Source organism: Coenobita brevimanus, chromosome 93 (genome assembly GCF_032717465.1).
Source record: "Coenobita brevimanus isolate Jiangsu-jjx chromosome 93, ASM3271746v2, whole genome shotgun sequence".
In the NCBI taxonomy this organism is placed as follows: domain Eukaryota; kingdom Metazoa; phylum Arthropoda; class Malacostraca; order Decapoda; family Coenobitidae; genus Coenobita; species Coenobita brevimanus.
In genome coordinates this window covers 39640241-39664603 of record NC_137046.1, presented here as the reverse complement: position 1 = coordinate 39664603, position 24363 = coordinate 39640241, and the positions used below count along the sequence as shown (strand labels likewise).

General features: G+C 43.8%; 1 protein-coding gene across 1 annotated transcript in view; it reads right to left on the bottom strand.

Annotated features, from left to right (window-relative positions):
* Dhod (dihydroorotate dehydrogenase 2) overlaps positions 1 to 24363 on the bottom strand; it is a 158818-nt gene that overhangs the window by 113544 nt on the left and 20911 nt on the right. The window contains exon 3 of the mRNA XM_080282429.1: positions 14621 to 14820. Coding sequence (XP_080138555.1) covers positions 14621 to 14820 — 200 coding nt within the window. The remainder of the gene's footprint in view (positions 1 to 14620; positions 14821 to 24363) is intronic.

Below are 24363 nucleotides of genomic sequence, written 5' to 3'. Positions count from 1 at the left end.
AAGAACCTTACCAATTCAGTTCATATTCCTCCAGTTTGTTTTCTGTATTTTTCTGACTATTTCCAGGGTGGTAAATTACCTTTTCCTGCTGAAAAATTTCCTACTTTTTATCGTCACGTTCCTTAAGCCATAACATGATTGTCTTGATGTACTCAAAGGTGATTTTCGTCTCCCAACTTCCCAACTGGATGCTACGTTAGGTTAAATTATAAGGTATAGTTAAGCTAGGTTAGGTCAAGTTTAAACACTTAGGTTAGGACAGGCCCTAATTTCGCAGTAACCCTGATGTGTCAAACAAGTTGACAGCGGAATACAACTTAAAACGACGGGGGAAACAGATTTAGTATGAAACGTTTATTTACCTCCCAGAAGTAATCCGACAAACATAAGACTATCAGGAAGAAGAATGAAGAATGTGAAACTGAATGCTCACTTACACGAGCAGAAGTATTTTGCGTGTGTGTGTGTGTGTGTGTGTGTATGTGATTAGCAAACATTTTCGTTCAGTTTCGTCTCCTAAAACTCGAAACCCATATGACTGTGAGGTAAAGTCTGTGAGACGCGAGAAAGGACTTGATAGCCGTATGCTCAGTCGGTCCTAAATGTGTTGGGAAGCACGAAACCGAACGAAAAATGTGGAACTGAACACTAACAAGAACACATAGACGAAAGTATTTTTTTCTAATTAGCAAACATTTTCGTTCCATTTCGTCCCCTAAAACTGCGAAACCCATTATGAGTGTGGGGTGGAACTAGATGAAGCACGAGAAAGTATTGATAACAGTATGCTCAGTTAGTTGGAAGTGTTGGGAAGCATTAACCCATCACGTCCCGAGGTTTTCTGCACCTCTGACATCCCCCAGTCCCGAGGTATTTTCGAAAAAAAAAATTTTTGGCTAAAACCTTCGCTTTTGGTGAGAAACATCGAAAATTCATAGAGAAATCGCTCACCTGAGGTTTAAAAAACCCAATCCAGGTAGGAGTTCCTCCTTACCTGACTGGGTTTTCTAACATGCTGGCACCAAAGAAAACGAGTTCTATGGGAGGGTAACTATTTTATCCACTCATAAACGGTATTTATTTATTTACTTAGTACGAATGTATATGTAGTATGAGAGTATAATGGTTTTCAAGCGGTAATAAAGGCATTATAAGCATTGTTTCACTCACTAACTAATCACCATACATGACCGTTTTTTGCCTCATTACCTGATCATTATTTCTGGCTGTTTCTTCTTCTAATGCTATGTAAACATTGTCCTCCACATTGTCATCGATTGGGGAATCACTCTGGCCCTGAATATCTTTACTAGCCAGGTCACTGGTAACAGGTCCTATGCCAAGACAATGGCGTGAGGGGGGGAGGGGGGAGGTTATGCGGTGTAAGGCATTGTCCCTGCTTGGCATCTTGTAGAGGAATAGAGGAAGGTGTCCCGTGTATACATACGAAAAATGACGCGTGAAAATTGAAAATTGTGCAAATTAGGGACCTTGCAATTGCACGACGTACTGGTACGTCACCGGGACTGGCATATGCAAATCGTTGCAACGTACCCATACGTCGACGGGATGGGGTGGGTTAAATTGAATGAAGAATGTGGAACGGAACGCTACGATAACACATGGACGAAAGAGTAACTTTTCCTCTAATTAGCAAACATTTTCGCTCCATTTCGTTCCTTAAAACTGCAAAATCCATGATAATTGTGGGTAAGAACTAGATGAGGCATGAGAAAGGACTGATAACCATATGCCCAGTTGGTCCAAAATGTGTTGGAAAGCATGAAATCAAACGAAGAATGTGGAACTGAACTGTAACTTACGAGAACGCAAGGATTTTTTTTTTTTTTTTTTTCTGATTAGCATACATTGTCGTTCCATTTTGTCCCCTGAAATTGCCGAAACCCATAAATTTCATCAAACCGTTCGGCCTTGAGTTTGCCCAGAAAACATATTTCCATTCTGTATGGGTATTCATAAAAACCACCAGGAACCCTCAGCCAGGAACAACGCTTGCCCATTCGTTTCAAAACTAACCATAGGTTTTTCACGAAAATATGCCCACTGTGCTTCCCAGGCAAAATTTCAGCAACCTAACCTACCCTAACCTATCCCATCTCACTAGGGCTGTTTGGCTGAGGTGGCTGGCTGTGGTACTGAGATAAATACCCATAAAGAATGGAAATATGCGCCCAGGAAATGTACCCAGAGGTTAGAGGGTGACGTCATAGCGTGCGGCTTTCAAATTTCGTCCCCAGGTCAGCTGACTTCCCGCGTGAGCTCGAGTTTTTCCGCGTGTTGACATGACTTGTCTCATTATGCAGACCGCGTTAGAACAACAACGTGTTACTCAACCACGTGTTACTTAAGGATTGAGTGTATTACAATGTCTGCTCATGAAATGCCATTCATTAATATGAAATCATGTTTCCCTTGTTTTTCAGGACCAATTGAATGCACTTTGGCATGGAATCACTTAGATCTCTAAAGTAATCTAAGGACATTTCTTTGCACCAAACATTTGTCAGTTCAGTCTTGAGGTTGTCCAGATTGGGTGTCTTCTTCTCTGCCATGATTTTCTTCATCTTTGCCCAGCAGTTTTTTTAATCGGTTTTAGATCTGGACTGTTGCCAGGCCAGTCGGAGACCTCAATTCGATTATCCTGAAGCCATTTTGTCACCTTTCTTGACTTGTGACGTGGAGCTGATTTGTACACGAAAAAGTCGCACCCAAGAATAGTAAAAGACTTTAAAAAATGATCTATCAGAACTTGAATGTACCAGCCACCATTCATCATCAAGTTCTTAGGAAGAAAGTAGAGGCCTCTCTTTCCCATTTCACCTGAGAAACACCACTATACCATTACTAACTGTGGGTGTGTAAGCAAGGTTATACTGACTACGAGAGGCAGGGCGACAAACCTTGGCAGAACGCACCTGGAAAACTTGAAATGTCCTTTCATCGGAAAACATAACTTTTCTCCACTCATCCAATGTCCTGTGTGCATACTTCTTGGCAAACTGAATGCACTGCTTCTTCATGCAGTCAGTGAGAAGCGGTTTCTTGGCTGCAGTGCAGCTTGGCAAACCCAGCTCCTGCTGCAAGCGGTGTTGGATAGTTCAAATTGAGACGTCTTGTAACTGCTGGGGATGCATTCTCTTCACTTCTGCTGCTGTCAGTCGAGGATTCTTGATTACTTCCCTCTTCAGAAGTGTATCTGTACCTCTGGAAGTCATCCTCTTCTTTCCACCAACATGCATGTGCTCTGGTACGACATCAGGTGACAGGCCGCGTGCTGCAGCAAGAATCTTCATGATGGTCAACTTTGTGCACCCAGTACATCCACAAATCGCGTTGATAGGGACATTATTCTGCCTCCATGCAATGATATGGACCCTATCATCCCCTGAGCAGTACTTTCCAGGCATGACAACTCGACTCTAGGAAAATAACAGGGCAAACAGTAATGCATGAAAAATAAGAGAGAGGTGCAAGCTCGGAGCCAGTGCTAGGAATGCTACTCACAAAAAGTAGCGGCGCTCCCATTGCCATTACTAGCTCAAAAAAGTAGTGGCGTTACTGGTTTTGCTACTTGATATGAAATGCAGTGGCGCTCCCGCTACTTTGGATAAGAAAAAGGTACACAAAGGAAAGGTTAACAAATATCTGTTATATAGCAATATACTATATACTGTTTTGACAATATTAGTCAGTCTGAGTGGTTATGTTGCATACCAGTAATGTCAGTATATACAGTACTTATATTGGGGGGAAAAAAAAAAAACATCATATACACGTTGGTGTCACTTTAACCCTGGAACACGGTCATGGGGTGTGAGATTCCAACACCACTTTCATCAAGTTACCAGCGCGTGGTGATAGGGAGCAGTCCCGTGGGTCTCTCAGTTGCTTCATGTCTCAGTGTGGGCTAGTAGGGGAAGGTAGTGTCGCGGTGCTTCCTCGCACGTGGTGCAATGTAGTAGGGGGGTTTTGGTAAATTGTACCCAAGAAGAATGACCAAAGAATGAATAAATAATGTAATTTACAATGGCAAATAACAGTAAAACCTATTTTTAGAGCAAATATATATATTATCTCTTATTTCAGTCAAAATTATCGTTCATTTACAGTAAAAAAAAAAATTAAAATTAAAAAAAAAAAAAAAAAAAAATATTTTTTCTCAAACTTCGTCATTGGCCTCTCAAAACATTGTTCTTACATTTTGATCTCATATTGTTTTCATCTAGAAAAAAAAAAAAAAAAAAAAAAAATCCCTAACAGGGTTTTTTTTTTTTCCCCCCCACTAAAAAAATTAGCCCTTTTTTACCTCCCTCCCATACATGCTGTGATGTTGCCAGGAGGCTGTGCTGCTCAGAGCTGATGTTCCCATGACTAGGGTGTTTGTGTTTTGTTGGGCAAGACTTCAGTACCCGTACTTTTTTTTTAATGAATTTTTAGGTGTAGGCATCTTCAAATTTTAAGGATTTTTTGCAGTTTTTTTGAGTAGCTCCTAAGGAACCTAATACACCTCATTATTAAGTACAATATAACGGATTTTGGAAGTACAGATGTTATATTTTCTTGTAATGTTTACAGATTTATTAAATTTTGATTACAACTATTTTTTTTTTTTTCCCCAAAGGGGTATAATATACCCCAGAACTGTGTTAGTAGTAAAAATGCCCACGACTGTGTTTAAGGGTTAATGAAGCTTAGAGCCAAAGGTGCAGAAAAAAACTACTTACTGTATAATGTAACAAATGTTATTTTACACTGTTACCTAGTATACCTACTAAAAGTAACATATGTAAATAAAAGGCAAAAAAAATGTGGCCTACCACTGATACATCTTATACAGATTTATTATATTTTCAATGATACCTATTTAAGATATGTACGAAAACAAAAGTAAAAATGAACTGGGGCTGTCTTTTAAAGGCTACTTATACAATAGCAATGTTTTTTCCATTACTTTAAACTGAAAGAAACACTATCTATCTATCTATAGCCTGACGCCCTAATCCCGCAAGGGGTGGCCGCAGACAAAACGCCTCCAAGTCGCTCTGTCACCCACCATTTGACTACCCTCCCCCCAACTCACCCACCCCTCCCTCATATACTTCTCAACTCCATCCCTCCACCTCATCCTCGGTCTACCTCTCCCTCTCCCTCCCTCCACCTCACCTACATACACCCTCTTAGTCAGTCTTTCATTCTCCATTCTCTTCACATGTCCAAACCATCTCAGTGTATTTTTCCTAATCTTCTCAACCACATCCACATCCACCCCACATCGTTCCTTCACTTCTTCATTCGTCAACCTGTCCCTCCACGTCACTCCACATGCTCCTCTCAAGTAACTCATTTCAACTGCTCTCACTCTTGACTTGTTCCCCTCTTGCAAGGTCCATGCCTCGCTTCCATACGTCAGGGTAGGGATCACAATACTATCATGCAGTGACTTCTTAACTTCCATACTCACCTCCCTATTTCTCATCACTGCTTTCAGTGTACCATCGACCTTCCTTCCCTGCTGTACCCTTTCACGCACTTCATCCCCCAAAGTTCCATCCTTACTCATCACACTACCCAAGTACTTGAATGCACTCACATTCTCCAAATCCTCACCATCCAACCTCACTGCACACTCTGTGACTTCATTCCTCTCAAACACCATAACTTTACTTTTGTTTATATTAACTTTCAGATTCCTCCTCCTACACACTGTCCCAAATTCAGTCACCAAACCTTGCAACTCCCATTCATCTTCACTCAGAAGTACTGTATCATCAGCAAACAGCAACACCGGAAGCTTCCAAACCTCACCCTCATTCATTAGAGCCACCCCCACATCCACTGCCCTACCCAGCACCTCCTTTACAACCCCATCCATGTATATATTAAACAGCCATGGAGACATCACACAACCCTGTTTCAGTCCCACATTGAGATCAAAGAACTCATTCAGCTCACCATCCACTCGCACCGTAACCCTAGCTCCCTCGTACATACTCTTCACAGCACTCAACAATTTCCCCTCCACTCCATATATTCTTAATACCTTCCACATACCTTGTCTATCTATTCTGTCATAAGCTTTCTCCAAGTCCATGAAGGCAGAACACACTTTCCTTCCCTTCTCTAGATACTTCTCCACTAAACATCTTAGAACAATTATCTGATCTACACACCCTTTTCCCTTCCTAAATCCCTCTTGTTCTTCTCCAACTAGCTCCTCTGTCATATGCCTAACCCTATCAATGAGTATTCTACCATATATTTTACCAGTCACACTAAGGAGGCAAATACCCCTATGCTTACCACATACTTCTCTCTCTCCTTTTCCTTTGTATAAAGGAACAATTATACCTGATTTCCAGTCCTCTGGAACCCTTCCCTCTTCCCAAGCCAATCTACACAACTTCCATATCCACTCCACAACAATCTCACCCCCATACCTAAGCATTTCACCACATACTCCATCAATTCCTGGGGCCTTTCCCAACTTAATGTTCTTCATCGCTTCCACTACTTCCGCCCTACTGATCTCTTCCTCCCTCCTCTCATCTCTTCTTCTCCCAGCCATTCCCCAACCACTTATACTCGCACTGCTCTCACTCTCCACATTCAACAAATCCTCAAAGTGCTCCTTCCACCTCCTCAGTTTCTCTCTCTTTTCCACCAACAATCTATTATTCCTATCTTTCACTCCCCTACTACTTCCCCTTTCACACTGCCTTACTTTCTTTACCTCCTTCCAAAACAATTTCTTACTCTCCCTCCATTTCACACTCAGAAACACACTGTTACGAAATAATAACGTAGTGAGTAAGAATTAGTCTGAAAGAGAGAGGAAGGGAGAGAGTGGGAGTTAGAGACGGGGATAGTTAGAGGTGTGTGTGTGTGTGTGTGTGTGTGTGTGTGTGTGTATTGCCAGACGCCTTAATCCCATGGGAGGGCCACAAACAAATCGCCTCCACGTTGCCCTGTCCCCCACCATTTCACTGTCCTGCTCCCAGCTCACACACCCCTCCCACATATACCTCTCCACTTCATCCCTCCATCTCATCCTTGGCCTCCCCCTCCCTCTCTCCCCCTCCACCTCACTCACATACACTCTCCTCATCAGTCTCTCACTCTCCATCCTCTCCACATGGCCATAAGTTAAGAGTTGGTATCACAATACTGTCATGCAATAACTTTCCACTTCCATGCTCACTTCCCTGTTTCTTATCACTGCTTTCAAGGAACCAGCAACCTTTCTTCCTTGCTGTACCCTTACAAGCACTTCACCCTCCAAACTTCCATCCTTACTCATCACACTACCCAAGTACTTAAACGTACTAACATTTTCCATTTCCTCCTCATCCAACCTCATTGTATATTCAATGACTTCACTTCTCTAGAAGACCATAACTTCATTCTTCTCTACATTCACCTTTAGATTCCATTTCTTACACACTCTCCCAAACTCATCCACCAAGCTTTGCAGCTCCCCTTCGTCTTCACTTAACAACACAGTATCATCTGCAAACAACAGTACATGGAGTTTCCAAACACTGCCCTCTCTCCTCAGGACCACTCCAACATCCACTGCCATACCTTGTATCTCGTTTATAACCCCATCCACATACAGACTGAACAACCATGGAGACATGACACAACCCCGTTTCAACCCAACCTTCAAACAGAAAAATTCACTCAGTTCACTATTCACATGCACTGCAGTCTCACCCCCCTAATACATACTCTTCATGGGATTCAGCAACTTCCCATCTGCTCCATATATTCTTAACACTTTCCACAATCCTTGTCTATCCACCCTGTCATATGCTTTCTCCAAATCCATGAAGGCCACATATAACTTCATTCCCTTCTCTAGAAACTTTTCCACCAAAGACCTAAAAATGAATATCTGATCTACACAACCTCTTCCCTTCCTAAAACATCCCTGTTCTTCTCCAACTAATTCATCTGTTATTTCCCTAACTGTCAATAAGTATCCTATCATATACTTTTCCTATCACACTAAGAGGACAAATGCCCCTAGGATTACCACACTTCTTTTTCCCCTTTTCCTTTGTACAAGAAAATAATTATACCAGACTTCCAATCCTCTGGGACTCTATCTTCCTCCCATGCCAATCTTCACATCTTCCACATCCATTCTACTACTATCTCCCCTCCATGCTCCAGCATTTCACCACACACTCCATCAATTCCTGAGGTTTTTCCCATTTTGACTTTTTTCATTGCTTCTACAACGTCCATCCTACTGATTTCTTCCTCTCTTCTCACCTCCCTCCTTCTCCCAGCCATTCCCCAGCCACTTATACTAGCAATACTTTCATTCTCTATGTTCAACAATCTATTAAAGTGTTCTCTCCATCTGCTCAATTTTTCTCCCTTCTGCACTTGTAATCTACCATTTTTATCTTTCACTCCCTGACTAACTTCATTGCCACCCTGCCTAACTCTCTCTACCTCTTTCAAGAACATTTTCTTACAGTCCCTCCACTTTTCATTCAAATTCCTTCCAAATTCCTCATCCACTCTCTTCTTACTCTCCCTTATTAATCTTTTCACCTCTCTCTTCCTTTCTACATATAACTCTCTCTTCCGTCTCTCCACTTCTTTCACGCCCCTATTTCTCATCCGCTCACTATATGCTCTCTTCTTTTGTGCCACAGCCTGTCTCACCTCTTCATTCCACCACGCTGTTCCTTGCACCCCCTTTCGTCTTCTCTTCACCCCGACACATCATCTCACATGTTGCACATATTTCTGTAAATATCTTGCACATGACTTCCACGTCCTCCATCTGCTCCAGTCCATATTTTCCCAATCACTCCTCCACTTCTCTCTTATATTCTGCTTTTTTCTCATCCTCTTGTAACCTTTCCATTCTCCTTGTGCCTACTGCTTCCTCCCATCCTTCCCTTCTTCTATTTCTCCATTTTACTTGGACCTTGACTCTGACCACCACCAAGTGGTGGTCAGAAAGTCATCTCCCCCAACGTCTGTATGCTCTAGCATCTATTACACACTATTGCATCCTTTCATCCACACACACATAATCAATCATTGCCTTCCTTTCATTCAGTTCACCACCCACCCTTCTCATCACTTGCCACGTATACTTGTGGATCATTTTGTGCCTGAAGAGGGTACTGGCTATCACCAACCCCCTCCCGGCACAAATGTCCACTAAAGCACTGCCATTCTCATCTATCTCAGCAGGCACACCCCACTCACCAACTACTCCATCCACCTTCACATTCCCTACTTTACCATTCATATCACCAATCAAAAACACTCTCATTCCTTTCAAATTCTTCCATGAACACTTCCACATTTGTCCAGAACTCTTTTCTCACTATGCTTGCACAATCTTATGTTGGCATGTACACGCACACAATCGCCCACATTTGTAGTCCAACTTTCAATCTTACCCACACAATCCTTGACCCAACTGATCCATACTCTCTTATATTCTCCTTCCATCTGTTACTCAGAACAATACACACTCCTTCTTTTGCCCTCTCATTCTCACCTCCTCCTGCACACATAACCCATCCATACTCCCATACTCTCACAGTCTCACCTCTCCAATTAGTTTCAGTTAATCCACATACATCCACTTTTACACCCTCAAGCACCTGGACAATCTCTCTCTCTTTCACCTCATCATTTGCACCCTTTACACTCCACGTCACTATCTGTATCACGTCCTTTGTTCGGTCCTTAGACTTCATCTTTTGGTCCATCCTGGTCTGAGGCTTCTCGTTCGTATTTTTAGTTAGTTGCTTTCCGGGGAGGGGCACTAACCCTCCGCCAACCCACTTGCTGTCATTGGCAGCACGTGTTGATTGGTTATAAGGTTACCACCTAGTGTTGTAAATGGTTTCCTGGTTTACAGGAAATAATTTGGCTTGCCACTGAATGCAGAGCTACCCTAAAAAAAAAAAAAGTACTATTACTCTAAGTGGGTGGATATATATGTATATATATATATATATATATATATATACAGTATATATATGCAGTAACCTCTCAATTTACACAAGAGAAGCGTTCCTTAAGAGATACACTACTGTAAAGTAAGTTTCACTAAAACATAATTACGGTATCTTCTTATTTCTCTCATCTTTCCTGTCACATTTTATTGCTCTTCTTTCCTTGTCAGGTGGCTTTACATCAAGTGACAAGAATGATGGTTTCCTGCAAGCCAGGAAACCATATACAGTAATCACTCCAATATCCGGATCAATAGAGCCATCGGTAGGTTCGGATATTGGTTTTGTCCGGATATTGGGCCCCAGCTTATGGACTTGTACTTACGGACCCTAACACAGAGAAACACCTATACAACTCCCTCCGGACATGCATAGCACCTATTTAACACCCAAATCACACCAATAAGGCACATAAATGACTGAAATAAATGCAATAGACACATAAAATGTGGGTTTAGAAGTATGTTCATACATTAATAAACATTCTGGTACTTATGGACTCTAACCGAACCTAACCTAACCGAACCTAACCGAACTCTGAAAAACACATTCCTACTGCACATGCATGAGGTAAGTTTAGTATGGAAAGAAGTACAGTATGACACTTTCTGGTAAGTATAGTATGGGAAAAAATACAATATGAAACATTCTGGTAAATATAGTATGGAAAATAGTACAACATGAAACATTTTGGCTACTTACAGCAAGTCCCTGGCCACCTCGATGAATAACCGCTCCTCTCTCGGACTCTGACAGTAAGAACGATTTCCTGAAGCACTTGCACTACACTCTTCCTGAAGTCTTGCACTGAACTTAGTCACTAACACACAGAAGTCCGTTCTTTTCACAGTGTTCACTTTAGTCCAAATAATGTTCCATTAAATTTAAGTGTTGCACATTAACTTTTCCCAAGTTTTTTTAAGTTTCCAAAGCCAAAACAAAGAAGGTTAGTTACGTTAAATTTCTTTTCTACTTAGTCTTTTCTCCCAACTTGAAAACCTTAACACAACACACCGTTTTTTTCACTGCACAACACTCAAAATTCCCGTGTGGTCTAGTGGAGAAGTTCTTGCTGTTTATTCACTGTCAGAGCCCGAGAGTATCACTGGCAGGCGTCCAAGGGGTGCATCGGTGGGTAGTGGTGATGGCGTACCGACTACAGAAGACTCTGAAGACAGCCGCAAACTCACGTCGAGCGGTGACTCCACTGTAGCTGATGTGCTGGGCTGTGGCTCGGAGCATGAGGGCCTGTCTTGGGGAGGCAACGGAGTGGAACCAGGGCTTGGCACAGCGGGGGTCACGGGCCTGGAAAAAACTGTCAATCGTTGACTGACGCAAGGACCGGCGATTCTGGCGATTGATGATGCGCTGCCGGAAAGCACGCACTTCCTCCACGAGTCCCAAGGGCCCCATCTCCCTGTCGCAGTCCGGGTGTTCCAGGTAGTCTAGGACGAACTCTAGATGTTCCCGGAGTGCGCTCAGCTTGGGGATGGCTGGAGTAGTGTCCTGCTGGGCGGAGTCTGCATCATCATCGCCTTCGTCGTCGGAATCTTCAAGTTCGGGACTGACACCAGCAACCGAAGACGCGATCTCGAAATCAGACAACGTCTGATACCCAGGATCGCCCTCGTCGTCGTCCAACCACTCACGAACATCGTCCACATCAACATCGTCGCCGTGCGTCGTAGCCGTGCATGGAAGTCATCCACGTCAAACCCTAGGAAATCGTACTCACATCTGTTCCGAGAAGCAGACGAGACCAACCATTTTCAAGAGTTTTCACAGGGACTTCCTTCCATGCACTAGCCCAGTTGTACAGCGCAGACTTGATGTTGTAGCGGCGAAGGTTTTCCAAAGTCCGCTTGCCTCGAGTGTCACGTCCTTCCCTGCGCTCGTCCTCGTCCTCGAGAACCACCATCACCTCGTCCAGGAACTTCCGACGGTACAGGCGCTTTGTTGCCACGATCACTCCTTGGTCCATTGGTTGAATGAGAGCAGTCGTATTAGGTGGCAGAAACATGCACCTAATACGGCCATTCTCAGCAACCAAGTCCTTGTCGCACGGGTGGGCAGGTGCATTGTCGAGGAGAAGGAGAGCCTTTACCTGGTCGCGAGGAATTCCCAGTGTCTTCCTCTGGTAATGTATGACCTCCTTGACGAAGTGATGGTGAAACCAGTCTTTGAAAATCACAGCTGTGAACCATGCTTTCAAAGAATGGTACCATACGACAGGAAGGACATCCATCACCCCACGAAGGCACCGAGGCTGCTTTGCACGGCCAACAATAACGGGCTTAAGCCGGTGCATGCCGTTAGCATTGGCACAACACAAAGCAGATATCCGTTCCTTAGAAAGCTTGCGGCCAGGTACACGCTTCTCCGTCTCATCGGCGAGAGTGTTCGTTGGCACCGAGCGATAGAATAGGCCAGTTTCGTCAGCGTTATAGACTTGACCGAGAGTGAGGCCCTCCCTGTCGATCAAGCCTTTCACCTTGTGCCGAAACTCGTCCACTCCATCTCGTTAGCGTCCAATGCTTCGCCATGTGCTTTACGGTTAGTAAGGCCATGTCGCAACTTGAACGCGAAGAGCCAACCCTCGGATGCCTTGAAGTCTAGGGCGTCGTGAAGCCTTGCAAACTTCTCAGCAGCAGCCTTCAGCTCCGTTCCACGTACCATCACACCAGCTGCACGTTGCTGTCGATACCAAATCAACGTGGAGCGGTCGATCTCTGCATACTTGGGAGTAAACATAACCTTCCTCTCCACGTTGCGTTTGCTTCTCGACGAGAAGTCAGCCGTGTACTGCATGAGCTTGTCTCGGGAACGCTTGATATCAAACAAAGTCGACCGGGCCAGGTTGAACTCGCGGAGATTGCGAGAGGAAGACCAACCCGCATCAACCTTCTCCAATATCTCCCGTTTCTTCTCCAGAGTCAACACCACTCTCTTCCTTTTCTCAGGAGGCGGGGCCATCATCACACACACTAAGAGTAGGGCAGAGAGCAGCAGGAGGCCTTGCAGCAAGTACGGCACCACCACAAAAGCGAGCACGTGGGCAGCCATGACGAAGAGCGTAGGTCTTGTCGCGGTGAGAGACAGGCGGGAAGTAGGGAGGATGCAGCGGCGCTCTATCGGACGTCGGAGGAATGACGAACCAAAACAATGCTCTCACGCGGCGCGCGCAGCAAGTTCAAATTACGGACGGCAAAAAATCGATTTTTTTTCCAATTTTTTTGGATTTTCGGACCATTTTGGGAATGTTTGATCCCAGGACGATAAGGTTCGGTTAGTGGGGATGTTCGGTTATTGGGCGTCCGGATATTAGAGGGATTACTGTACAATGCTGGATGGTACCCATATAACCAACCCATACGTGTTCCCTGAGATATGCCTTTCAGAAGACAGTTCCAGCAGCCTGTGGCGTGCCTTTCAGAATCTTCCATAATCTTTCAAATTTTCCACATGTCTTTCTTGCACAAAGTTGTAAATATGCTTGTTAAGTGGCCAGACACATGTGGTACAACCACATCTCGAGTGATGGTTTGCGAAGGTTACTTTCCTTCTGTCTGGGTGGATGCTTGTCAACCAAAACATGCAGTGCCAGTCAAAACCAAGCTATATTCTACTCATCATTGTGTGATCTGTGGGCACATAAATCTTTCAGTCAGTTTCAATTGTTAGCAGGAAGACTGATTAACTCATGTATGGATCTATATTCATGTATGGTAAGTATTTCTACAGAACTCTTTGAAGTGAAAAAAGTTCAATTTTGGCAGCCTAAAAACCACAGCAGTGGATAACATGTTGACTACATGCAACCATGAGGTCAAAGATGAAAACCTGAGCAGTCGCACCTTGCATGATGTGCACACCGTTACTTAACAGTATCAAGGACGTAGGAGAGTGAGATGAGGGGTCAGGCTACAGGGTTTCCAATTCCCTGGCTAATATTTCTTTGACAGCAATGTGATTTTCCTTTCTGCCAGACGTTACACAGTAAGGGAACTTAATACAGGCCTAATAATGAGTATAGTGCCCTCGCACAGCGAACGAATTCAGAGTAAACGATTCGCCTAGTGAATGACCAGGGGATAATCAGGTCCACAAAACCATAATGATCGAGTTGAACCCAGAGTGAACGAAACCAGGGGAAAGAGTAGGCCATAACTGCCACCTCCCATACTGAACTACCCACCCCGCCTAGTAGAAGTTGCACAAGAGGCCAGATCTAAGCAACCTGTTCAGCAGAATCCAATGTATTGTATGTGTTTGAAATGTGTCCTTTCGTACATCTCTGACTCAAAAAGAGGACTTTGTGAATGGTAATGCCCATATGCTATTTTTCCCATATGTTGTTCACAGTGAATGAATTCACGATGAACGAGCTCGTCTGCCGGCCATAAACTCGTTCACTGTGCGAGGGCACTGTACTTAGCCACTCCATCACCAAGCCCTTTGGACCATTAAATGGACAGTTATATTTTTAATCCCACATTTTTACAATACATGGGGAAACATGCGTAATATTGTTTTTCTTCTATTTCCAGGGACAAACTGAAACACGAAAATTTAGTTAAAATAATCTTTAAAGAATACAGACTAACCTGTTGATGACTGCCTGATCTTGTACAAGACGGAAAACTCTTGGCTGAGGATTGCCACTTTGAGGCTCTGGAGTAACTGACCCCACCTCCACAAAACCAAACCCCAATCTTTCCAGACCTTCCACTGCTTCTCCATTCTTGTCAAAACCTGCTGCTAGGCCCACTGGAGATCGGAAATGCAGTCCAAACACTTGGCACTCCTAGCAGATGTTAAGGCTCATTGAAGAAAATATGGGATAAATAACATGACCAAGCATTCTTGGACATTCATGAATTAAGCAAATTATTTTCTGATAATGTAGTATTTAAATTAACAAATACCACATTAAAATGCCATCATAAACTAAATAAATATAACAGACATCTGCATCAGACTATATGAAATCTACAGCACAGGCTGGGACCCTTCAGCAAAGTGATAGTCCAATTTTACCTTTCCTATTGTTTATAGGGTCCAACATGCCAGCATACATTGGCTTTAGTCACCTAATTGCGGTTCAACATGCTGCTCGATCTCTGGCAGCCTCCCTATTCAGTCCTTTACCCCTGAGGTCACATTCTATGACTTTGTCCCTGGCCTTATTTGTTCTACCCCTTGCAACCCTACCCTCAACGTTCACACCTTTCACCTCCCGCACACAACTGTCTTCTATCCTCTCAACATGCCCAAACCATCTCAATCCACTCATCACAACATCAATACATTCCATTTCCATTCTTCCTCTCAATTCTCCAATTGCAATCCTAGCCCCCCCTCATACCTTGCATTCAAGGATGCATCACACATCCATCTAATCATTGTTATTTCTGTATGTCTGAGTCAACAAATATCCTATTCCTTTACTGCCCAGGCCTTGTTACCATACAGCATTACACTTCTAAAACATGGTGCACACAAAGATCTCTCAGCACAGAGAGATAGCCCTCTTAATGTCAGGAGAGGCAACAGCCACCTGAACTTTCTCCAACCACTCTTTACCCTAGCAACAGAGCTAGCTCCAGTCCCACCACCAGAACATAACATGCCCCTCTACTAAAACTCCTCTACACACACTCAAGAGATCAATCAATCCTTTCACACCTGACAATCTCTATATGTTCTCCCCAACACATCACACACATGAAATCAGCATTATTTCTTATGCACCCACTTGCGATAAACAATGCACAATATGGAGTTACTTCCCACACCCTCGAGGCAAACTGCACATGGACACATTCCTTCTTCTTTGATGGCATTGCCACCAGCCCTAGAAATCATCCGTTTTGTTTTATCTACATTTACTTTCAAACCCTTGTGCCCATTCTGACGCCATTTCCTGGATCTTTCCTCCATCTCCCACAAGTCTTCAGCATACATCTCCCATGGATGTTCATTTCAGAAGTCATGTGAGAGAGCTTCAAGCACCATGATAAACAATAACAGGCTCAAGACTGACCTCTGATGCATGCCAACATTCACAAAAAAACTTGTCACAAAAATCTCCATTCACTCTTGCCTAGGTGCGAGCACCCACAAACATAGCCATAACCACTCTAACTAGCCACCTCTCAATCCCAAACTTTATTATTACCCACTTTACCACCTTTCTAGGAACTGTCAAAGGCCTTCTTAAAAAAAAAAAGCTCCCTTTTATTTCCTATTTTTCCCATAGCTGTTGGATAATGAATATGGCATCAGTGGTCCCTTTTCCTGGCATAAACCTAAACTGCAGCTCATCAATATTCACTCTTTCCCTAATCATACCTGCTAGGACTCCCTCCATTACCTTCATTATCTGGTCCAAAAGTTTTATGCCACTTTAATTTCCTCTTTCCAAGGCATCACCATACACATATACAATCACACTATTCAGCCAGGCACCTGGGGCAACACAATCATATAAACTGAATTTATCAAATCAATAACTAAACCCACTCCTATACCACCTAAGGCCTTCAACGTTTCAGCGGGCAACCCAGATACACCAGCCGCCTTCCCCAGCTGCATCCTGCCTATTGCCCTGCTAACAACAGTGCCATCAATCAAAGGCCATGGGCCAAACACTGGATCTGCTGACTCCAAACCTTTCCTGTCAGCAAAATTCCTCATTCAGCTGGTTCCAATGCTCTCTCCAGGTATTTTTTATTATCCTCACTGTCCATCACTTCCTTTCCTTCATCAACCTTCACACACTGCTCACCTGTGATATCCCATTTTCCATGTTCATCTGATCTGCCTTCTTATATACCATATTCTTCCCTTCAGCACTACTTAAGTTACCTAGTATAAGTGTCTGGGAATCAGATTTTGCCCTGTATATCTCCTTTCTAGCCCTACACCTGGCAACAGTTTCTACATCCTCATCACACCGCCATGTTACCTTTTGTACTGGAGGGCCCCTTGTCTATCCACATACTGAATCAGTGACTCTCAAAAGATTGTTCTTGTATTAATCATTAACACTTCTGTCAACAGTTCCCTGTTCTGCCACCACTCTACTCATATGGGTATGGAAGGCATCCCTTACTGTATGGTTTCTCAAATTCCAAATTCTCCTCCTTGGTGCACAAGTCCTCTTCTTCACCATCCGCTCTTTGAGCTCCATGCCACAACCAGTAAACTCTCAATTTTCTGTTCTCACACTAAGTGGCCCAAAGTAATACAGTAGTCCTTCAATTTTCGATGTTTTAGAGCCAAAGGCATGTCCGGAAAGTGGACCTGTGTGGATAATGGACTTCTCTCTAGTAGCTCCTCTTCGTACATAACCTGACTTTGAAAGCCATTGTAAAAGACCACTACAGTACATCATACAAAATACTTGCCCATCTCATTCCTGTATTTATTCTTTCTCTCTATGAAGCAGAAGGGGGGGCGGAGGGAGGGAATGGAGAAGGAGAGAGGAGGGACCGATTCTCTCTCTCTCTCTCTCTCTCCCTGGAGAGAGTGGGGGAGGATGGGAGGGAATGGAATAGGAGAGAAAGAGAGAGAGAGAGAGAGATAGAGAGAGAGAGAGAGAGAGAGAGAGAGAAGGGGGGGGGACTGATGTTATGCCTTATCTCCCAGTTTGTTTATTAGACGAGACGCCACTTACGGTATGCCATTCCTATATTTATTCTCTCTCTCTGCATTAGGCACTTGCAATGCATTTTTACTTCACATATTTTCATCATCATCACCTTCATCTTCAGCTTCCCTTTCATTTTTACCTTCACTTTCACATTCACTTTGACATTAACATTCACTTTCATATTCATTCCCATGCTCACTTTTACTTTCACATTCACCTTTACACTCACTTTTACAATTACCTTCATTTTATTTTCAATTTCACCTCCAACCTCACTTGCATCTTTACTTTCTCACTTTCATGTTTACTTTTACTATTACATTCACTCACCTTCATTTTCACCTTCACCTTCACTTTCACCTCTCTCTCTCTCTCTCTCTCTCTTTCTCTCTCACACACACACACACACATGAAACATGTTAATATGTATACATACACAATTTTTCCCTCACTCAATAATATGCACACATGTACACATACTGGAATGGCCGAGGGGGTCTCTAGCGGACACTTGGTGAACTACTGAGCTAGACAGAGCAGCACCACCACGCTATTCCCACCGAGGCAGGTCAGAATGTTCGTGTGGTCCATAATTTCCACCGAGATGCAAGAATTTTGTCAGGGTAATATAGAAAAATGTATGTATAATGGTTTAATAAGGCCAGATCACAGCATTCAGGTAATGGCTGGATCAGATAATGGACATCCAGATAATCGAGGGATTACTGTATCTGGCGCTATCAGCTCAATGAAAGCAATATCTGGAGGGCTTTGGCAATATCCAGCGCCGAAATGGGAAGCAACCGGCAGTCCTATGCAATATCCAATGGCAAAGCATATCATCTGGCTCAGACAGTACCCAATCAGTGCTGGGAAAACCCCACAATGCACCTGCCAATCAGCATGTGCTGTGGGGGCAGCCCATCCAGCATGCCGAGCCTACCGTCGCTCTCTCATTCTCTCCCGTGGACCTCGCATTGTGAAAATGTACTTGTGCACTCTGCTCTTTTGACCATGTGGTGGCAAAACTTTAGAGCTGTGACTTACTCTGTGACCTCCCATGCCTCACTCACTGCTGTAGTGCTGTTATTAAGCTTGTGGTCTCTCAGTGCTTCGTGTCCTACGCCCTATAGCAACACACACATACTGTACAGTGTACATACACATGATGCCTACCCCCAGTGTTGTGACTTTGCCTGTGGTCCCTCATGCCTCACTCATTGCTATTGTGCTGTGACAAACCTTGTAGCCAAGTGCTCCGTGGCCCAGTGCTCTGACTACTCGACCCTAGTTCCGAGTGGTGGCTGAGTTTCTAGCTTTTGTGGTGGTGCCCTGGCTGCTTCAGGTCCAGCTGGCCTTGTGCGTGGTCCCACCTCCTAAGAGGCATCACACAATTTTCACCATGGAGATGATAAAGATAACCAAGCAGATGGAGCAAGGCTGATCCAGCACTATGGCATGCCCTGGACCATGTTGCAGGATCTGCAGAACAACAAAGACTTCATCAAGATGTTTTTCCACAGTCAACATGGCATGACTGTGCGACAGAACGAGTGCAAGATGATGGCCAAGCCACGCTTTGGTGAACTCAACCGGGCCTGCCTAAAGTGCTTCCGACAATAACATGTCAGAGGCGTAACTGAGCATCCCATCAAGCTGAGGGCTGCAGCCACCAAGTTCACTGAGCAACTGCGGATCGCAGATTTCAAGGCCTCTAAAGGTGGACTGACTTGGTTCAAACTTCGACATGGGTTGTCTAGCAATATTACTTATGGTGAAGCTTTACATGCAGACACCGAAGGAATAGATGAGTTTCACACCAAGATTAAAAGGCTAATTGACGGAAAAAGTCAATGTCTCAATTAGGCTTATAAAACTGATGAAACTGGTCTGCTCTTCAGGTTTGTCTTGCCTAATGCTTTGGCTGATAAGATGGAGAAGTTGTTACCTGGTCGTAATGTGACACAAAGCATGTCTGTTTTGCACTCTGCCAATACAACAGGTTCCCATTGTCTGAAACCTGTTGTAGCAGAGCATGCATAACAGCCATGTTGTCTCTGGGGATTAATGGATAGTCTCCTAGTGATTTATTTCAGCTGAAGGATTGATTTACAGCCAAGATCTTCAAAGTGTGGTCCTACAATTGTACTGTGAAGGCGATTACCTGTTATCAAACAGTCTTGGCCTTGCCTGCAACCAAGTGAAGGTTCTGCTGCTCCTTGACAATGCTCCTGCTGATCCTTAAGAGAAAGAGTTGGCTGAAGATGAAGGTTGTATTAGGGTAAACTTTTTGCCCCCTAATTCTACCTCAGTCTTGCAACTGATGGACCACGGTATTATCGTGGCAATGAAGCAGCTGTACCAGAAGTGGTTTATGGAAGACATGATGGTTGTGTTTGAAGATGAGGAGGAGGAGGCAGCCCAATGCGAAGACTGTAGGGGGGAGAGGACCTTGGCCAACCTCAAGAGGTATTTCCTCAAGTCTGCAATCTATAACTGGACGCAGGCTTGGAGGGAACTCTCTACACTCACGCTTGAACATGGTTGGAACAAGCTCCTCAAGGATGATGAGACTGCTGCTGACTTTACCAGCTTCAAAGCTCAGGACTTCGTCCAGCGGATGGAAGCAGCCAGAGAACAGGTAACTAAGGACACCATCCACCTGGAAATGGATGTGGGAGACCCCAGGTACCAGATTGTGTCCGACCAGAAAATCATGAAGTCTGTGACTGAAGGGAACGCTGAGGATGAAGGGGAGAAGGAAGAGGAGGAGGATGACCACGAAAGTGGCAGATATCCCATGGCTCCAGCAAATCTATGATGTGGTGGATGTCCTTCTCAACTACTGCGAGCATCCCAATCATCAGCCCTTCTTTACCGATGCCATGGTCACCTACCTGTAAAAGAGCCATGATAATGTTATAAAGCTGTAGTTTAGAAGTCACCAAGCAGTCCTCCGTCATGTCCTTTTTCTGTCCGGTGACGCTTGCCACTCCATCGTCACAGCTCTCGTCCTCCTTGCATCATCCTCTGTCGCACCAGTCTTCAACCTCTTCGTACTGGCTTCTGTCTCTCCAGCCCTCTACTTCCTCACCTCAGCCTCAGTGATCCTAGCCAGGCACCACCACGGCCACCTTCTTCGCCTCAGCCAAGCACCTTGGTCAAGGCACCACCTTCAGCCTGACGCCCTAATCCCGCAAAGGGTGGCTGCAAACAAAACGCCTCTAAGTCGCTCTGTCACCCACCACTTGACTACCCTCCCCCCTCCCTCATATACCTCTTGACTCCATCCCTCCACCTCATCCTTGGTCTACCCCTCCCTCTCCCTCCCTCCACCTCACCTACATACACTCTCTTAGTCAGTTTTTCATTCTCCATTCTCTCCACATGTCCAAACTACCTCAGTGTATTTCTCTTAATCTTCTCAACCACATCCACATCCACCCCACAACATTCCTTCACTTCTTCATTCATCAACCTGTCCCTCCATGTCACTCCACATGCTCCTCTCAAGTAACTCATTTCCACTGCTCTCACTCTTGCAAGGTCCATGCCTCGCTTCCATATGTCAGGGTAGGGATCACGATACTATCATGCAGAGACTTCTTAACTACCATACTCACATCCCTATTTCTCATCACTGCTTTCAGTGAACCAACAACCTTCCTTCCCTGCTGTACCCTGTCACGCACTTCCTCCCCCAAAGTTCCATCCTTACTCATCACACTACCCAAGTACTTGAACGCACTCACATTCTCCATATCCTCACCATCCAACCTCACTGTACATTCTGTGATTTCATTCCTCTCAAACACCATAACTTTACTTTTGTTTACATTAACTTTCAGATTCCTTTTCCTACACAGTGTCCCAAACTCATTCACCAAACCTTGCAACTCCCATTCATCTTCACTCAACAATACTGTATCATCAGCAAACAGTAACACCAGAATCTTCCAAATGTCACCCTCATTCATTAGAGCCACCCCCACATCCACTGCCCTACCTTGCACTTCCTTTACAACCCCATCCATGTATATATTAAACTGCCATGGAGACATAACACAACCCTGTTTCAGTCCCACATTGAAATCAAAGAAATGAAAATAAAATGTATATATAAAAGGAGTACAGAAGAGTGGCAAGCACTGTTTATACAGTGTGTGGTGCTCACCATTCGGATGTTGTTGCCTCGTCTCATTCCTCTTCCATGTCTAATTCTTCTTCCCCATCTTGCTCCTCTTCCCCACCTCCCCTACTGTTTGCACTTTTGATGATGATGATGATGATGATGATGATGATGATGATGATGATGATGTTAATGATGATGATGATGATGATGATGATGGTCATATAATAAGGTGATAATGTGATAATGATGCATTTGATGAGGATGGTGAGATAATACAATGGCAATGAGATGAGAGAAGTGATGATGAGCAAAGCCACCTTTTCAACTCAGGTCATAATTCTCTTCTCTCATTTACACATTTCTGCAGTGCTACTAGTCTTCGCTGATGTATGTTGGGGACACTTTGGAGCCATAATATCCCAATATAGGTATAAAAAATTAGCAGTTACACTGGCTAGTGCTCACAGTAGGGCAATACATGCAAGAAATGTTGACTATTGGAGAAAGCATGGCAAAGTGCACATGAAACACCTAGTGGTTGAATGCAAAAACTTTTGTGGCACTAGATTTGAAATTCAGCCACAAGAAAAACCTTCCCATTCAAGAAGATACAAGTAATTGAGTCTGTGAATTAATAACCCGCAAATAATAAGAGATGACTGTACAGGCACATTTTCTCGGCGTGGGATGGGTATTTCTTTGTGTCTACCAGCATGCACAGTTAAATAATCTTTCACAGGGACTTTTTTTTTTTTTTTTTTTTTTTTTTTTTTTTTTAAGATAAATAGGAATGTATTTGAATAAAGGGGTTTTGATCCAAAAAATGGCATTTAGGATAAGTGAAAATTAAATCAAACATTCAGATTCTTGGGGTATTAAATTCCTCCTTGGTCTACCACATCATCTCCCACCTGCAACCCAATAATACCAGTACATTTCAGCAATCTATCAATATCAGTTTTCTCCAAATGACCATATTATCTAGGCACACTTTCATCACCCTTATCAACCAAAGAGGTTCAAATAGGGTAGTGATTCCCTAGCCCAGTTTAACTGAAGTCAATGGGGAGGGGTGGCAGCCATTGCTGTGCTGGAAGGGTTGGTTGTATTAGGTTTTGCTTTGTTAAGTTCAAATTGTGAAATGGCTTCCTTGGTCTCCTCTCTTACATTTGGGGTCTGGAGAAGTTATATAAAAATTGAAAAAATGTCCTAATCCTTCTTTCAAATTCCTAATACTATTCAGACTGAGTCAAGGCATGCTAAGTGTTCCCCCCCCCCCCTGGGAGCTGAGTAAACAGGAAGAAATCAGTAGGATAGAAGTTGTGGAAGCAATGAAGAAAGTTAAATTGGGGAAAGCCCCAGGAATTGATGGAGTGTGTGGTGAAATGCTGAAGCATGGGGGAGAGATAGTAGTAGAATGGATGTGGAAAATGTGCAGATTGGCCTGCGAGGAAGGTAGAGTCCCGGAGGATTGGAAGTCAGGTATAATTATTCTCTTGTACAAAGGAAAAGGGGAAAAAGAAGTGTGTGGTAATCATAGGGGCATTTGTCTTCTAAGTATAATAGGAAAAGTGTATGGTAGGATACTTATTGACAGAGTTAGAGAAAGAACAGAGGAATTAGTTGGAGAAGAACAGGGAGGCTTTAGGAAGGGAAGAGGGTGTGTAGATCAGATATTCATTCTTAGATCTTTAGTGGAAAAGTTTCTAGAGAAAGGAAAGAAGGTGCATGCGGCTTTCATGGATTTGGAGAAAGCATATGGCAGGGTGGATAGACAAGGATTGTGGAAAGTATTAAGAATATATGGAATAGATGGAAAGTTGTTGAATGCTGTGAAGAGTATGTATGATGGTGCTAATGCTGCAGTGCGTCTGGATGGTGAACTAAAAGAATTTTTCTCTTTGGAGGTTGGGTTGAAACAGGGATGTGTCATGTCTCCATGGCTGTTCAATCTGTTCATGGATGAGGTAATAAAAGAGGTACAAGGTAGGGTAGTGGATGTTAGAGTGGCCCTGGTGAGAGAGGATAGTGTTTGGAAACTCCCTGTACTGTTGTTTGCAGATGATACTGTGTTGTTGAGTGAAGACGAAGGGGAGCTGCAAGGCTTGGTGGATGAGTTTGGGATAGTGTGTAAGAAACAGAATTTAAAGGTGAATGTAGGGAAGAGTAAAGTGATGGTCTTTGAGAGAGGTGAAGTCAGTGAATGTACAGCGAGGTTGGATGGTGAAGAATTGGAAAATGTGAGTACATTTAAGTACTTGGGTAGTGTGATGAGTAAGGATGGAGGTTTGGAGGGTGAAGTGCTTGAAAGGGTACAGCAGGGAAGAAAGGTTGCTGGTTCTTTGAAAGCAGTGTTAAGAAACAGGGAAGTGAGCATGGAAGTGAAAAAGTTACTACATGACAGTATTATGATACCAACTCTAACGTACGGAAGTGAAGCTTGGACGTTGGAAGGACACAAGTCAAGAGTGAGAGTAGTGGAAATGAGTTATTTAAGAGGAGCCTGTGGAGTCACATGGAGAGACAGGCTGACGAATGAGGATATAAAGGAGCGTTGTGGT